This window comes from Lycium ferocissimum, chromosome 4 (assembly GCF_029784015.1).
Source record: "Lycium ferocissimum isolate CSIRO_LF1 chromosome 4, AGI_CSIRO_Lferr_CH_V1, whole genome shotgun sequence".
Classification (NCBI taxonomy): domain Eukaryota; kingdom Viridiplantae; phylum Streptophyta; class Magnoliopsida; order Solanales; family Solanaceae; genus Lycium; species Lycium ferocissimum.
In genome coordinates this window covers 42,185,750-42,203,735 of record NC_081345.1, presented here as the reverse complement: position 1 = coordinate 42,203,735, position 17,986 = coordinate 42,185,750, and the positions used below count along the sequence as shown (strand labels likewise).

Genomic DNA, 17,986 nt, shown 5'->3' with positions numbered 1-17,986 from the left:
AAATTGCATCATACCATTGACTATCGCATAAGCCACTAATATTTGTCCCCTTCAAACCCTACACATAGACCTTCCATGTCCCCTCTTTCACACTTATATAAGACTTTCTCCAAAAAATCCACCATTAGCCCACCTTTACATTTCATTTCTTCATCATTTCCTAGTGTACTCGTGCACCCCATTAATTTCCCTTTTATTTATTTATTTTTCTATCTTTCTACCTTCTTTTAGTTTTTCTCTATTTGGCAATTGGCTATGGCTACTGGGACAGGGTCACCATGTGGTGCATGCAAATTTCTAAGGAGAAAGTGTGCTCTTGATTGTATATTTGCACCTTATTTTTGCTCTGAAGAAGGGCCTTCTAAATTTGCTGCTATTCATAAAGTGTTTGGAGCAAGTAATGTGTCTAAATTGTTGCAACATGTCCCTTTGGATGATCGTTGTGATGCTGTTGTTACAATTGCTTATGAAGCACAAGCTAGGATTAAAGATCCTGTCTATGGCTGTGTTGCTAATATCTTTGCTTTACAGCAACAGGTACTTTATCTTTAATCTTTCAAAGTTTAATTTAGTTAGTTCTGTGAAACCCTATATATGTCATATGTGGACAGTGTAATTTTTTTTTTTTAATATTGTCATGTTACCTAAATGATAAACTAACTAACCGCGCGCACCTGTAGAAAATTGAATTAGTAACTTTGCGATTTAACTTTCTGATAGTGTAAAAGGATTTTTGCATGTCTAAAAGATCAGTATATATTAAATGAAGTTAGATCATCCCTTTAAAAATTTATAATTAGCTAGTGTAGATTAGACTGATCATAGTGTAAAAGAATTCGATAACTAGTTCATGCATCTAGTTTGTTTTTATTTTTATTTTTATCTTGTTCATTCCATCGTCTAAAGCCCTCGCTCCACTCATTTTTGAACTTCTAATCAGACCTGGCTGAACTTGGAACGACATAGATCAAAGGGTCGTTCATTAGCCCTACTAGTCAAATACAGGAAAAAGAGGGATGGATTTCGAACTTGCTTTTTTAGGTCTCAGGCTAGCTTTTGTTTTGTGTCCTTTTTCATATTTGCATTTGTATTTCCTTAAAACCTTTGAAGCATGAAAGGGATCAACTTGCAAAAGATAGATTCAATTTAACCAAATTCTTGTTAATGGGAAAATCTCTCTCCAACTAGCTAATTAGAATGATTAAGAAATAGGAAAAGAGGTAATTCTTATAATTGGCCAGTTTTAATTATGGCTAGAAAGCATCAGTATGTAAAACAATTTCCTGCCATCATTTACATCCTACTCCATGATACTAAATAAACAAAAATGCCTGCATAGATAAAAACAAAATGTTTCAATGGGTCATTTTTCAATTAGTTTTCTAGTTTTTAGGGAAATTGATTTATTTATTTATCTTGATATATTTGTCAGGTAGCTTATTTACAGGCTCAACTGATGCAAGTGAAAGGTCAGCTAGCACAAAACTTTATCAATTCAAACAATTCAGTGAATGCTTATAATAATCCTCATTGGAGCAACAATATGGCTTTAAGTGGACAAATGGCTCCAGCTAATCCAAATTATAATAATGTGAAGTCCAACTCATCACCACAAAGCTCATCACTGGAATCTGCTGATCATTATAGTGATAGCCATGGGATGAATATGCAAGACATACAAAGTTTAGACCATTTCTTGGAGTATCAAAATTATACAAGTAGCTAGGAATTAGACATTTTCACAAACAAGAGCTTGGGTGAACTTCAAGCATTGGCTTTTAGGATGATGAAAATTTGTATCTTTTTTTTGTTTAATCTTTATTGGATAAAGTTACTCAATAGTTAAGCTAATACTCCCTACCCCAATTTATGTGGCACTATTTGATCAGTTTAAGAAAGAAAAAAAGACTTTCGAAATTTGTGGTCCAAAACAAACCTTAGATATTTGTGTGGTTGTAAATCATCTCGTCAAGTTAAATTGTTTCTATATTTAGAAAGGAGACATTTTTCTGGGACAGGCTAAAAAAAAAGTATGACACATAAATTGGATCAGAGGGAGTAACAATTAGTAAGTATCTAATGAAATAGTTATCCGTGCAAGTTGGTTCGGACGCGGTTAGAAGAATGAGTCCTCTTTCTTCGATCAACACGTTCAGAGTGGCCTTCCCTATCTCAATCATCATTCGTATATATAAGCAACGCAAAAGAAGGGTACAAAATTAAGTCGCTTGTTCTACCTCATGTTAACAAAGTCTAAAATAGTCATGTTTTCCACTTCGAAAGATTTGGCTCAAAATTAAATAAACAATGTGAAAGTGTGGCCTAACGATCTGCATTTTGCTTAGATAATGTAGACATCATTTGTCTTTTATGACTTATGAGAAGAAAAAGACTTAGTTATAATAACTTAATTCTTCTAATAATAGGTTTATTTGAAAAAATGATTGCATCTTGAGCTAGGTAGTATACCCTTTCTTTCAGAGGTCTACGTACTGAGGAAGTTTGACATTATATTCCTTTTCATATTTATTTATTGCACCTTAATCTAGTAGCTACCTGCTTAATATTGCAGGTGGTATGTACTTGTCATTCTACCGACGAATTTTCTATAATAATTTGTGAATCTAAATCAGTACATTAAGTTCTCAGATAGAACAAATGCGCTAGCAGAAATTTTTCAATTGGAAAATTTTGTCGGATTTTTTGGTTAAAAAAAAAAAAAAAAAAAAAAAAAAGGTGGCATGTTACAGTCTCACGATTGTGTTTCATATTCAAATAAACCTTATAATAATAATTAGTCACACAGGAACTAATACACAGCCCAGACTCTTACATGAGCGACAGAAAAAGAAAAAAGAAAAAAAATCGGCGAAAGAGAGCATGCCACACGGTAGATTAAAAAAAGAATTGTTTGAAGACGAGAAGCTATAATCATTGTGTTGAAGGCAAGCACACGTTGGAGGTGAGAAGTGTCTGCTAATGTCTACTAAATCAAAGGATCCACTAATTACCTAGGGTGAAAGTTGTAATTACTCCCTCTGTTCACTTTTACTTGTCCACTTTTGATTTTTTACGTTGTTTAAGAAACAATGATTAAGATAGATATTTTACCACAATACCCCTATTAACTAATACTTAATCTCAATAATTGAAACCCAAATTCTCATACATAATTATTAGAGCAATATAAAGTTCCACGGTTCACATTAAGTTTTTATAGATACTGGCACTTTACAACTCATCCATCTTTTTAGTGCTTCAAATTCTTTGGAGCCAAACAGTAAATGAAGAGGTTTGTGTCAACGGTCAATCCCAATGCTATGCATTGGTTAAGTAAAATTGACCATTACAATTTCTAGAAGTCTTGGTAAATAAATTAAGGTTAAAATAGAAAAAAGAAAATTGTCTTATCTTGATATGTGAAAAATGATAAGTAAAAATAAAAATTTATTTTAGGAATAGTCGACAAGTAAAAGTGAAAAGACGGAGTAATTAAGTAGGTTTACCTAACATTAAGTACTATTTTTAGAATTTTAATACCGTAATCATAAGCCATTGTAATCGAATTCTCAGACAAGATGTCCCCTTGATTGACTGCAACTTTTGTAAAATGATCAACAAATTTAATTAGCTCTAGCTTAGGCGAAACCAATCTTCCGTGCAGCATTAAGGTTTTGTTTTTCCTTCCAAACAAATTTAAGTTTTTAAAACATGTTTAGAGATGATAAAGACGGATTTCTATAAGTTGTTTAGTATAGACTCCATTAATTGAACTTAGAAAAGTAATTATTCCTTGAAGCCATTAGTTAAATAAGTAGATTATGGGTGGGAGGCTTTTGTTGACTAGCATTCAAGTTCAAGAAGACAAGGTCTTACCAAATGTTGCAATAATGATCAAGAAAAAAACTAAAAGGAAAATAAAGAAGTGCGCTTTCACAAAAGTGAAGCAAAGCAGGGAGACAAATTTGTCTAGTAGGAAATGAGCTTAGAATAGAAGAGAGAGAGACTATCACTTCATCATCTGGTTGGTCTTGCGCCCTTGCAGTACAAGACCAAAAGTAACATACATTAGCATGTTGTAATATTCAAAGTTCAAAAAATCTTGGTTAGCCATTTGGGTCATTTATGGATGGCTTTTGACCGACTATATAACATATGACGTGGGTTTCTCTTTTATCCTATTTGTCACTGCCATTTTATTGGTATCCAATTTTTTCTTAAAAAAAATATTTATTTATTTCAGACATGCTTTATGAAGTTAAATACAAACAAAAATGATTGAACTTAAATCATATATGCATGAACTTCAAATTAATAATAATTGAAGTTCTGGCAAAAATGTCTCAACTTTAGCCATATGAAACTTCAGTAAAAAAAAGTTAGGCTTTATCAAGATTAACTTCAGATATTGCTGTTGGGTTTAATTGATAGGTTGAATGGGAAATGGAGGGAAAAGAAGTGGAGGGAAAAATGAGTTGTTCCCTCTTTTATGAAATAAGCATTTGTCCTCCGTAGGTGGTGGAAAGAAAAGTTCTCCTACTTAAAAGTAGAAGCACTCCTTCGTGTTGCTAAAGGGTCAAGAAGAGGGTCTCCCCTCGCGCCGTCGTCGTCGCTCGGCTTTGGGTTTGGGTTTGGTCAAATGATCTGATTGATTGATAATCTTTTTGGACCAAATTTCCTTTAATTTTAATTATTTAATTAATTAAAGATCCTGACCCGCGACCCGACCTGTTTTCTTTCTTTCCCGGATTAATTTAAAACATTTCCCTCCGTTTTTCCAACCGAATTTTTCTGAAAGGTTGCAAACCTTTTCCCAAACAGGCTATATATTTCTGTTGATCCTCAGAGTTTTTCCTTACGAAAATTTTCTGATATTCATCTTCTTCCTTCTCTGCACTTCTTAAAAACTCTCGTGTGATATACTACCTTCGAGTGATTCGTAGTCACTAGAATTTGTTGTACCGCTATTTTGGTGAGTAAATCGTTCTATCCTAGGAGGAAAGATTCCAAAACCTCAGATACATTGAGGGGAATAATTTCCTTAAGGACACACTGTGAATTCAGTGGGCTCGATTTGGTTTTCCATATCTTGTTTCATATTATTTTTCGGTTGTTAATTTCGTTTTCTACGGTTTTGCGAGAACCGGACAGTATTCTCGTTTTCATTTCGGGAATTAGTCTAACTTCTTGGTTCAAAGTATTCTTTGCAATACAGATTTAATAACAATTGCATGTCTGAAGTTGCTCTGAAATGAATAAATGTGCAAATGTTATATATTTATGCCATAACTTAAACAGTGACCAAAATCGGGTATCTATGCACTTCCCCATAAATAGTACTCCCTCCGTCCCATAATGAGTGTCACCTTAACCAAAAAATTTGTCCCATAATAAGTATCACCTTAGGAAATCAAGACATAAATTGACTAGTTTTTTCCAATTCTACTCTTAAACAATAAAGTAACATCTAAATGATGATTGAAAAAGCCACATAGTAACTTGATATTGTTGGATTCCCAATGTCAAAAGGTTTACTTCTTGTGCATGCTCTAATCAAAAGGTAAAAATAATTTATTTTTATTATATAGGGGTAATTTGGTAAACTTCACATTGCATTATTGGTTTATTAATATACGTGTTTTTTGCTAAGGTAACACTTATTATGAGGCGGAGGGAGTATTTATGTAACATTTAAGGGCAGTTGGTAACTTTCCATATTTTCAAGAACTACAATCACTTTCAGAAATGGTATAAGAAACAGGAGTTTAAAAGCCCCATTAGATTCTGATGTTATAGCTATTCCTCTATCGGTCGTTTTCTCGCTTGTTGTGATTGCCTTTTGGCTATGCTTGTAATAGCAATACAAGTATAAAAGAGCACTTCTATTGAAAAACAAGAAGATATAAGTTGAAAAAATACAGGAAGACGTCCTCGTATTATGGTATCACCAATCGAACCAACACTACAGTAAAGAAGAATTTATAAGCTGAAAATTACAACAATTCTCATCTCTGAACCTCGGTTATGAGATTCAAAACAGTGGCGAAATAGGCACTATGCCACTTGAGCTAAAATTATTACCTTCAATATTTGAGGACAATGTAAATGTTTCACCTGTAAAGCAACTGACGAGACCATTATTTTTTTTCTTTTTGGTACGAGACAGCTTGCACGCACCTCGACTATTCTAGAGGGTAGCAGCAAGCTCCCGCCACTGAACTAATGCGACCATTATTTTACACGGGCAGAGCAAATATCTGAAATTTATTCATCGGAAAACAGCTTCATCGCTTGAACCAGGCAAACCTTTAAGAACATCTCTCAATGCATAATAATGGCTATCACACTTGTGGTCAGAAATTATGTTATTTGATAGCAAAATCCTCTGAAAATGCTCCCCTGAGTGTCTCTTCCAAAGTGTGAAACATTCCGTGCTGTTACCTTTGCTTCTTGCATTTGCATTCCTCTTCAAAATATAAAGAGTTCCGGGCACAAACAACTCAACATCCCCTTCCTGTTTCACAATAGAAGATGTATTGCCTTTGGAGTTCGAGGTATTAGGAACACGTGGAACCGTAGACCCTGTATTGGTGATATTAACATGTGAGTATGTTGAATATATTGAAGTAGGATGGAATCGAGAAAATGATAAAAATGGCCCCTTATGTTTGATAGTAGGTTCAAAATAGTTCCTTAAGTATGCACTTTAACAGTTTTGATCCTTTAAGTTTGCCAAAAGTTAACACTTTTAGTCTCTGTAAAATATTTACCGAACTATATAAACATCAAGAAAGTCTCATCAAAATTAATACGCAACACATAAAAACTACACTAGACACTAAGAAAGTCTCATCAAAATTAATACGCAACACATAAAAACTACACTAGACACTAAATAAGATATAAAAAGTACCTAAAATTACACCTCAAAAAGCTGAACCACTAAAAAAAAAAAAAAGAACAGCCCGGTGCACTAAGCTCCAGCTATGCGCGGGGTCCGGGGAAGGGCCGGACCACAAGGGTCTATTGTACGCGCAGCCTTACCTTGCATTTCTGCAAGAGGTTGTTTCCACAGCTCGAACCCGTGACCTCCTGGTCACATGGCAGCAACTTTACCAGTTACGCCAAGGCTCCCCTTCAAAAAAAGCTGCACCACACTCTATAAATAAATTATAAATAGCAAGAACTAAAAAAATTGTAGCTCTAAATGCGAGTTTTCACGAATTTTTATTTTTTTCATAGTTCTCGTCAAATCTAATAGACAGAATTCAGTAAATATTTGACGGAGACCGGAAGTGTTAACTTTTGACAAATTTAAAGGACCAAAATTATTAAATGCATACTTAAGGGACTATTTTGAACGTACTATCAAACATAAGGGACCAATTTTTGTCATTTTCTCTCTAGACTCAGACAATCCAAAGGCCCCAAAAATTGTCAAAGAGATTGACAAGACATTGGTATGATAGAAGCATTTGCAAGTGTAATTGAAACGTAGGTTAGTAAGCCATCCCAGTGCTCATTAACATACCAGAGTGCTTAGTTTGGCCACGTAATTGAGCATAATCAGCAAGTCTCCGAGCTACATCTTGCACAGAAGATACGACCTGCTTTGCATTTGTAAACAAGTCTACGACACCTCTCCAGTCTTCCTTCTGAAGAACACTCACCCTATACAAGATAAAGAGAAAAAACAAAAGGTCAGCGAATGTGATCTCACTCGAATCATCTATTCATTTCTATAATTTTTTCTTCGATATCTCTTCATGTACATACATAAAAATGCTTATTTCAACACACAGCAAAGATAGGTCTCAAAGTCACTCTGCACTTCCCCCGAAGCATTTCCTCAATTACTACGCACTTCGTTGTGTTTTTTTTTTTTTTTTTTTTTTTCCGTTTTTCTATGTGGTGGCTACTGCTTCCTTTTTTCAGACTGCTCTATCATGACTTATTCGCTTTCTTTAGTTTCGTTTTCATTTTGCTTTAAACCACTTGTGCTTATCTAACCTTTTCTCGTCGTGTTTTCTCTTGAGCCGAGAGTATTTCGAAAACAGCCTCCCTATCTTCCGAGATAGGGGTAAGGTCTGCGTACATTTTACCCTCCCAGACCCCACATTGTGGGATTTCACTGGGTATGTTGTTGTTGTTCTCTGTAGCAAAAGATTCTCTCTCTCTAGCTTATAATAAAACATAAGATTCACATACCTCCCTATGCTAGAATTCACCACAGAATCAATTTTGAACTTCTAAAAGGTAAGGATAATAATAATTCACGGTTAACATATGTATCAAAACTAACCCCCCCCCCCCCCCTTTTCACCCCACACAAAGCACTAAAAGGAAAAGGAAATAGAAGAGAAAAGCTACTGCATTAACAATTGCAGACTTTTCATTCTTCATCTGTTTAAATGGCATCTGTGTCAATCCAGCCAAAATAAGCAAAACTCCATTCAATCCAAACAACATATAAACAAGAGCCAAAAGACTATTCAATTCCTATGTATTTTCTTTTTCAAGTTAGTAGAACAGTTCACAATACACGATTGATAGAAGTATATTAGACCATTCAACCAAAAACTTATTTATTCTCATAACTGATGGAAAAAGAACCAAGCATACTACTACCAAACATATAGAGCGTTACTGCATGATTATGGTATGGAGTTAGTGATTGGTTCCAAAAGTGATAACAAAGGGAATAGCAGATATATTAGCAGTCTAGCTTAAACATCGGAGATTTTGAATGACCTTAAAGACCAAATCTAACGGAGTTTTGGCGTATTGTATATTCCATGTGTTAGGAGATGTAAGCAAGAAAGTAGTTGTTATTAAGTCTTAATTTTATGAATAATGGGGGAGGTGGGGGTGGGGGAAAGGCAAAACACCATTTTGCAGCCCTATTAATTGTTACTCGTATTATGTCCTAAATGAAAGTCATTCTGACTTTCATATATTGTAGCAACTAGCAAGAAACGGTTGATTCTAGAATTTTTGAATTACAATTGCTGAAAGGAAACCGGAGAAGAAATAACAGCAGGAATGAGATACTGAAATATAACCTATTAATTGCATGATATGCAAGTACATTTGTATGAATCCCAGGACCATCCCTAACATTACATTTGCTTACCAGTTAGTCTGAAGAATTTCATTCCTAAGTCTCGTGAGTGAGGCGGTACTTAACCGTGGAATTATATCATCCTGCATTATCAAGACATAGTGGAATTCCATCAATCAATCAATATACACCTTAATCAAAACCTAGCTGGAAAACATAGTAAAAGTTGATGAAACAAAAATCTGATAAACACATTCTGTTATGGATTCATTATTAAAATATCTTAAGAAGAAGGGAAAAAAAAAAAAAAGAAACTACAAAATGGACTTGTACCAGTTACTGACCTGCATTACCACTGTTGTGACATATTCAGAGCAACTTTCGGCAAGTTCTCTAGAAACACATGGCGGCGTTGCATATCCCACTGCTGAAACAATGTCAGGACTAAAACCAAGTTCTCGGACCGACATATTTCGAAGCATGATAGCCAACAATGAAGCTGTTGCACCTCCAAGGGAATGACCAACAAGCCTTAACCTAAATCCCTGTAGATGAATTAGTCTTGCTGAATGGGCATATAGAAGGGATTTACATACACATGAAAACTAGTCCGCAATTTTAATTTTTTTTTTTTTTGATAGTTGTGGTGTCCTGGTTAGCTAGCACGCGCTTCAACTAATTCATAGGATACCTGTCACCTCCCACAAACAAGAGGTATGAGGTAACTCTGCCCACCAATAGGACATAAAAATTTCTTTCCTCATTGGTAATTAGTGTAAAGAAAACAAATTGCAAACGAAAAGATGTCCACCTTGTGTTTCTCAAGGCAGTTCCTTATGGTGCCCATCTCGTGAAAAAGGAACCAACGAGCAGCCTCAGCAGTTCCAAAGTGTGTGGAGTAACCCTCAAGCGTGATTTCTTCATGACTTGAAGATACAATGTCAGTTATAAGATCATATACTGTATGAGTTCCACGAATTCCAAGAATTACAAGCTTTCTCCGTTTGTCAATTCCTATATAATATCCAGGCCTCAACACACTGGAATTCTTTATGAATTTGACAACATTACTTTCCCGGAGCATACAATTCCTTGCAAGAGCTGTAGTGCAATCTTTATAAGCACCCTTAGCCAGTTCAGTGTGGTAGATGAGATCTTGAACCTAATCAGAAAGGCTTATCTTATTAAAGTCACAAATAGCAATACGAGAAAGTTAATTTTTAAGGTTCTGGTATTTACTATCAAATCAGAGTGTATCTGTTCACCCTTAACATCCTCAATAGGACTGGTGGATGCTTGCTGAAGATATATGAGATATAGGCCTATGGTAAGATCCGTGAGACTCCAATCCTGAAGTCCCAATTTACTACGTTGAATGCTGGCAAATATCTCCGCAAGAGATTTATTGGTCGGTGGAAGTTTGTCTCCGTTTCCATTTCCTGCAAAGAATTAAATCAGCCTCCTAAACTTGAGATTGAATTTGAATTACAGTACAGATTCAAACCAATGACTTGAATTTATCCTGCTTCTGAATTTATTTTTTAAAAAAGCACTGCCTCCTTAATGATTTTTAAGAAGGGTCTGCATGTCAACAGATTCGAGAATCAAAGATCTCTTCGACTGGTTTTCAGAACTTAAAGCAAGATGTGAATTCATTTTAATCAAGTAGCCATGCCAAGTTGATTGAATCCATGCATTTGAATCCATTTGTTTTAGAGCTTTAAATACAATTGCAACCACATTGTTTAAAGTGACAGATGAATCCTAAACATCCTATATGAAGTCTTAAGGAGGTCAAACAACAGAGAAAATGAAAAATGGTCCGATATATTTGAGGGTAGGTTCAAAATAATCCTTTAAGGGAGTTTGGATTGACTTTCTATAAGTAGCTTATAAGCTAAAAGTCATAAGTTGGAATACCCAACTTTTGCCTTTTGGTTTATTTTTGTACTTTATTGACCTAAAGGTAAGTGCTTAAAAGCACTTTTTGTCTTTCCCAAACACCACAAAAAGTAGAAAAGACAAAAAACACTTAAAATAAGCAAATCCAAATACCCCCTTAACAGTTTTGGTCCTTTAAGTTTGCCAACCACTTTTAGTCTACATCAAATATTTACCGAACTCTATCTGTTAGATTTGACGGAAACCGTGGGAAAAAAATTAAACTATAAACACCAAGAAAGTCCCATCAAATCATAAAATATGAAACAAAAAAACTACACTAGACACGAATAAAATATTAAAAATAACAGGAATTACAGCTCAAAAAGTTTGCATCAGACTCTCAAAGTAAATTAAAAATAGCAGAAACTACAAAATTTGTACCTCTAAATGTGAGTTCTCACTAATTTATTTTTCATTTCCCGTCTTACCTATTCTTTTATCAAGTAAAAGTACTTTCATTCATAATCATGGCCAAAACGAAATCGGTTGTATACAAGGGATTTACCAAAGATAAAGAATCTACAAAATATGATTCTCTACAAACTCCACCCATCCCAACTAGGAACTTTTTTATTACACCAAAAGAAAATAAGGAAGCGGAGACTGCTCCTCAACTGAGAAAAAGTTTGACTCTATTCCTTCAAAAGCTCTCTTGTTTCTCTCACTCCAAACTACCCACATCAATGCAAGCGGAACCACATTCCAAGCCCTTCATCTTCTCCTCCTCCTCTCGCTCTTCCAGCTGACCATCAGCTCTTTTAAGCATTACCCAAGAAATGTTGAACCACCCAAACATAACCCACAATGTGGAAAAAGATGGTCCACCCCCTCCCCCGTCTCCTTGCACATGTAACACCAACTGAGCAAACAACCTTTCTCTTTCTAAGATTTTCCGCCGTCAAAATCACTCCTCTAGTGGCTAGCCAAGTGAAGAAACGCACCTTCCTGGATACACTTGGAACCCATATTGCATTACATGGGAAATCAACCTCCTCCAGAACCAAAAGTTTCTCATAAAAAGACTTCACTGAGAACGCTCCATTTCCATTATTTCCCACAGCCCACCACCACACAGTGGGATTATCCACCGGATTGAATTGCCTATGAAGCAAATCTATCAATCTTTGAAACTCGTCCACTTCCCAATCTTGAAAATTCCTTCTAAATCTCAAATCCCAAAAAGTCTCTCCATCTTGAATCCCCCTAATCTGTTGAATTGTCAAATCCTTTTGGCAAGATATTCTGTACAAACTCTGAAAACCATCTTTCACATACAATTTCAAAAAAAAAAAAAAAAAAAAATATGCTCCCACACCAGTTGTGTCCCCAAAAATATACACTCCTCCCATCTCCGATCTTGAATGAGATAATTTTCACAAAATTATCCCATCGCTTCATGATAATTCTCCACAAACCACAACCGAAAGGCAAAACGGTATCTCTAGTTTTCCAGCCCCGTTCCATAATCCCATATTTGTCAATTATCACCCCCCTCCTCAAAGCTTGTACCTCCACCCCGAACCTCCACATCCAATTACCCAATAAAGCTTTATTAAAGACTTTTAAATCCTTAACTCCTAAGCCCCCCAATTTTTAGGAGATGTGATGATCTCCCACCGCACCAAGTGAAACTTCCTTGATCCATCCGCCGCATCCCAAAGGAAATGTCTTTGAATCTTTTCCAACTTATTAGTGACCCAAGTTGGAGCAAGAAATAGAGACAAGTAGTAAGTGGGAATATACTCGATAGTGTGCTCTTAATAAGCACTTCCTTCCCACCCTTGGACAAATATCTTTTCTGCCACCCTGCTAGTCTCTTCTCGACCCTCGAAACAACTGGATTCCACACTGTAAGATCCTTGTTCAAGGCACCTAGTGGTACTCTGAGGTATGTAGTCGACAAAGCACCAACCCTGCAATTCAAGACACGAGCAAGCGACCCAATGTCATTCACCTCCCCAACAGGGATAATCTCACACATCCTCAAATTAATTTTAAGTCCTAATACCGCCTGAAACCAAGTGAGAACTTGGCCTATATAGTCCAACTGAGTCTCAACTGCATCACAAAAAACCAAAGTATCATCCGCAACCAACAAGTGAGACAACGATATTGTCCCTACACCCCCAACCGCCGCATCAAAACCCTTCAGGTATCCCCCAGGACAACTCTATCCATCATCCTGCTCAAAGCTTCCATAACCAAAATAAACAACATGATAGAGGGTCCCTTTGTCTCAAACTCTTCGAGCTCCCAAAAAACCGCATGGGTTTCTATTCACCAACACGGAGAATCTCACCAAAGAAATGCAAAAATAGATCCACTTCTCTCCAAATCCCATTTGAAACAAGATGGAATCTAGAAATTTCCAATTCACATGATCATATGCCTTTTCAAGATCAAGTTTGCACAACATGCCCGGTACTCCTTGCTTTCTCCTTGAATCCACCACTTTGTTTGCCACCAACGCTTCATCCAACACCTTCTTAAGTCTAATGGAAAGCACCTTACAAATTGTAGATACTTCCCACTAGACTAATAGGTCTATAGTCCGTCATGCTCGCGGCTCCCTCCTGTTTAGGAATGATGACAATAAACGAGATCCACTCCGTCTTATCTAACAGATAGTGTTCAGTAAATTATTTGATGGACGCGAAAAGTGTTAACTTTTGACAAACTTAAAGAACCAAAACTGTTAAATGTCTTAAGTGTACTTATGAGACTATTTTGAACCTACCCTCAAGCATAAAGGACCATTTTTGTCATTTTCTCTCAAACAAACAGGCAGAAACCACAGCAAAAATTGATTCATATAAACATTCACAGCAACAAACAAGTTGAGGAATGCCCCGGTTCATTCTAAATGTCACAAAAATGACATTGGTGGTTCACTGTCTGCAATATGCTACTGTAAGAATTGTTCTTTGTTTAATAGATAGTGCAGCAAAAAAGGTTGGGAGAAATGATTGAAATTTTCGCTCTTTTAATTTTAATAAGCATAGAGGGCTTTAAATAGCCAACTTAATAATAGAAAATCTGCAGAATAATTTCAAAAACCTAAATTATCTCAACAACCTAATCTATCTACTCGAAATTTAATTTTAAATGAAGTAGACTCCTCCTTCAACTAAACTACTTATTATTCTAGTAAATCAGCAATAACAAAAGAAATTTTCAACAAGAATGGAGCATCATAGGGGAAGATCGATGCCTTGTAATAATGGAGGTTAATCGAACCTGTTGACAAAGCCCATCTGCAGAGTTGGACCGCGGGCTCAACAGCTTTAGACAGCCAAGCTAGCTCTAATTTCCACTTATTATCATTAAAATCATCATTGTCAAGATCATATTTACTACGCCCTGGACCATGCGTTATGCTCTTTTCTTCAGGCTTATTATGCCCATCTGTGTTTGAACTATTTGATTGACACCGGCTAAAAATATTGTAGACAAATTTCTGATTGCCCACCTGTTTCCTCGATATACCAATGCTGAAATCTGCCAGACAGAATTACAAATTATCTTGACAGTGACTCAAAAGATAAAAATATTCTAAATTATGAGAATAAACAATGAAATACCATGAGAGTTTTATCTATATCTGCTTTCAGTAGCATGCGGGCACACAATTAATTTCGATTCAGTAACCTTTACACTTACCCACGAGTCTTAGGATCCGTTTGGCCATAAAAATTATTCACTTTTTTCCGGAATCTTTTTTTTTTCACTTTATTTGAAAATCAGCGATTGGCCATGAAAATTCCAAATCCAACTTGAAGTTGCATTTCAAATTTGGACAGCTTGTTTTTCTAATTCACTTTTCACTTTTGAAGTTGTATTTCCAATTTGACAAGTACATTCAAGCATGAACATTATTTCGAAAATTCTTTGCAAAAAAGTATAACCCAACACATCTCTAACTTTTTTGAGAATGACCAAACACATCTCTATCTTCAACTCCAAGACTATAAATTCCAAATAAAATGAAAAATATTTAAACGCCGACTTACTATGTTTTAAGTGTCATTTTCTTTTTCTAAGGATCAAAAAAAGAAATAAGTATGTAATGAAAATCTTAACTTTGGACCATGGATATTATTCTTATGCATAGCAGTAAAGATGTCCATCTTTCTTCCCCAATTCTTCTGTCAGCTGATTTATCTAACCAAACAGCAACCAATCAAATGAATAAACTATGTGAATCCTCTATACCCATTCAGCTCTATTTGGGTGAATTCAGCCACCAAACATGATAGAATTGAGAAAATGAAACCCCCCAAAAACTTACTCTTTATATATTCAAACTCTATGCTTTCACAAAGAAGTATGCAATATAGAAGAAATGGGTTCATCCTAAATCACATAAAAAATCAGGGGTAGTTAGACTGACCTATATTCTTGAGCAAGCGCTTCAGAGATTGATTAGCCATTCAATTTGGATGAACCCCACAATAATGTGCAAGAATGAAGATAGAGAAAGAGGGGAAAAGGAAAGCTTAGTAGTAGTACTAAAGAAGGGAACTTTGCAGCAGATTGGGGCGGTGGAGTTTCGACGCTGCACTTAGGTGCGGCAAATTGGCCAAATGGTCAGTAATGGCACGCACGTAATTGTTGCTAGCAGTACATACAAACATTTCGAGTTTAGGTTCATTTTCGTCCCTTAAATATTACCATGAGCATATTTAATCTCTTATCTATGGGACTAGGTTTATTTTGGTCCCTTAAATATAACATTAAGCATATTTAATCCCTTAACAATGCTAAAGTGGGGCACTTTTGGTTCCCCTAATAGAATCTGTTTAAAAAGTAACGGTGCTAAACTCATGTGACACTCATGTGACTTGTAAGAGGCTAAATCGATCGGACAAAAGTATTAAACTCATTTGCCTTTCTCCCCAACTTCATATGAAGAAATACTTCACCAGAAAAAACTCTAGCCTCTCTGTAGAAAGCTTCAATTGGCAAGAAGAAGAAAAAGTTGATTCTTTAAAACAGGCAGAAACTTTATCTAATATATTGAAATTTGCATTCACATGCTTCCGGAAAAAATTGGAGTGTTCCACCAATTCAGATAATTTATAACAGTTGTTGAAAAGAATTTTGATTTTTTAATATTTAACAAAAAACACTTTATATTCACATGCTTCCAAAATAAGTGGAACGGTTCCATGTGTCTTTGTCGTATTACTAGTTTAAGAGTTGGTTACCAACTATATGATCCAAATATTATGAGTTGCTTTGCTAATATCTTATATGAGTTGCATTTTTTAGAGAAATGCCATTACTCGCTTTGCATTTTGTCCGATGGGTTTAGCCTTTTACGAGTCACGTGAGTATCACATGGGTTTAGCACCGTTACTTTTTAAACGGGTTCTGTTAAGGGAACCAAAAGTGCCCCACTTTAGCATAGTTAAGGGAATAAATATGTTTAGCGTTATATTTGAGGGACCAAAATGAACCTACTCCCATAGATAAGGGATCAAATATGCTCAGGGTAATATTTGAGGGACCAAAATGAACTTACTCCCATAGATAAGGGACAATTTTAACCCAAAACTCCAAACATTTCAATGGGATCATTATAAATAAGTAAAGCAATTAAATTATTTATTAAATATTTAACGGAAATAAAAAAGGGGAAATTTCATAAACCTACAATTCGCTTGACTTACATTGCAAAAATATAGTCCAAAATTTACATTGCAAAAATATAGCCCAAAAACACTTTTATACAATGTTATACACTTATATACAAAAGACAGGTACATTATGTATATAGGTATATGAAAGTGTATAATGTGTAGGTATATACATCAAAAGATATAATTATTCAATATCATACACGAAAATACACCCTCATACACAATTATATAATATTGTATGAGTGGGTATAAATATAGATCTGGACTGGTTTTGAATAAGAATTGTACTTTTATATAAGACAAATATATTTTATGTATATAGGTGTATAAAAATGTATAATAGTGTATAAGAGGGGTGTATACACATATATACACTATTATACACTCACTACCTATGCACCTATTAGTTTCTCCACCTCCGACGACTTTCCCACCGCCGTAACTTCATCTCCGCCACCGCCGATGCGGAGCTTTCTTCCATCACAATAACTGAAAGTGCAGACATTTGACCAGTCTCTAAGTTGGATCTCCATGAAGGAACTTGCCGACGCGACCCGAGATTTCTTGCCGGAACTCATCATCGGCGACGGGAGTTTCAGGATGGTGTACAAAGCGAAGCTCGACTATGGCGACTCGTCACTGTTAAAAAGCTCTCCGCCGATGCTTCCCAAGGAGTTTCAAGCAGAGGTGGAAACCTAACGCGGGCAGAGAGAGCGCGGGGGAGAGAGGAGGTGGGTCATTTTTTTAAGATTTAAAATATGGGTCAATTTTGATAGTATTATTATCCTAATTGATATACAACGTAATTATTCCAATAAAAAAAAAGCTCAGAGTATACTTTAGAAACTATTTTAAATCTATCACCAAATATAAGAGACCATTTTTATCATTTTCACGTATAATTTTCCTAGTTATATTTTCCAGGATAATGTGTCATTTGGTTCATAAACAAATTAAACGTAAATTAGTAAAAAATAGTTAGATTCTAAATATGTTTTTGTTTATTGAAAAATAAAAATAATGATTTGACAATGATGATATATTCTAGTCATTAGTGATTTTAATTCTTTAAGTTTGTCAAATATAAGTACTTTTGATTTTTATCCGATATTTTTTATCGAACTCTAATTGTTAAATTTAACTAAGATAGTGATAATAGCAATTATTTAATCAAAACTCACATTTGAATTATAGTATTTGTAGTTTATATTATTCCAACATTTTTAGTTTATATTATTCCATCTTTTATCTATTTCTAGAGTCAGGAATAATTTTTTTAAGGTGCAATTTTTGTTATTTAGGTGTATTGAAAGTATAGAAAATAAGTCTTACAATTGGC

At 35.2% G+C, this 17,986-nt stretch overlaps 2 protein-coding genes across 2 annotated transcripts; one reads left to right on the top strand and one right to left on the bottom strand.

Annotated features, from left to right (window-relative positions):
* The first annotated feature begins 146 nt into the window (after window positions 1-146).
* LOC132054729 (LOB domain-containing protein 16-like) lies at window positions 147-2,099 on the top strand. Its single transcript, XM_059446698.1, has 2 exons — window positions 147-537; window positions 1,433-2,099. The coding sequence occupies exons 1-2, from the start codon at window positions 256-258 to the stop codon at window positions 1,724-1,726; spliced, it is 576 nt and encodes a 191-aa protein (XP_059302681.1). The 5' UTR covers window positions 147-255; the 3' UTR covers window positions 1,727-2,099.
* Window positions 2,100-5,916: 3,817 nt separating this feature from the next.
* LOC132053053 (uncharacterized) lies at window positions 5,917-15,632 on the bottom strand. The gene is made up of 8 exons (XM_059444861.1): window positions 15,396-15,632; window positions 14,243-14,503; window positions 10,301-10,500; window positions 9,873-10,223; window positions 9,406-9,606; window positions 9,134-9,204; window positions 7,532-7,671; window positions 5,917-6,582 (listed from the first exon to the last, which is right to left on the bottom strand). The coding sequence occupies exons 1-8, from the start codon at window positions 15,433-15,435 to the stop codon at window positions 6,269-6,271; spliced, it is 1,578 nt and encodes a 525-aa protein (XP_059300844.1). The 5' UTR covers window positions 15,436-15,632; the 3' UTR covers window positions 5,917-6,268.
* Window positions 15,633-17,986: the final 2,354 nt, after the last annotated feature.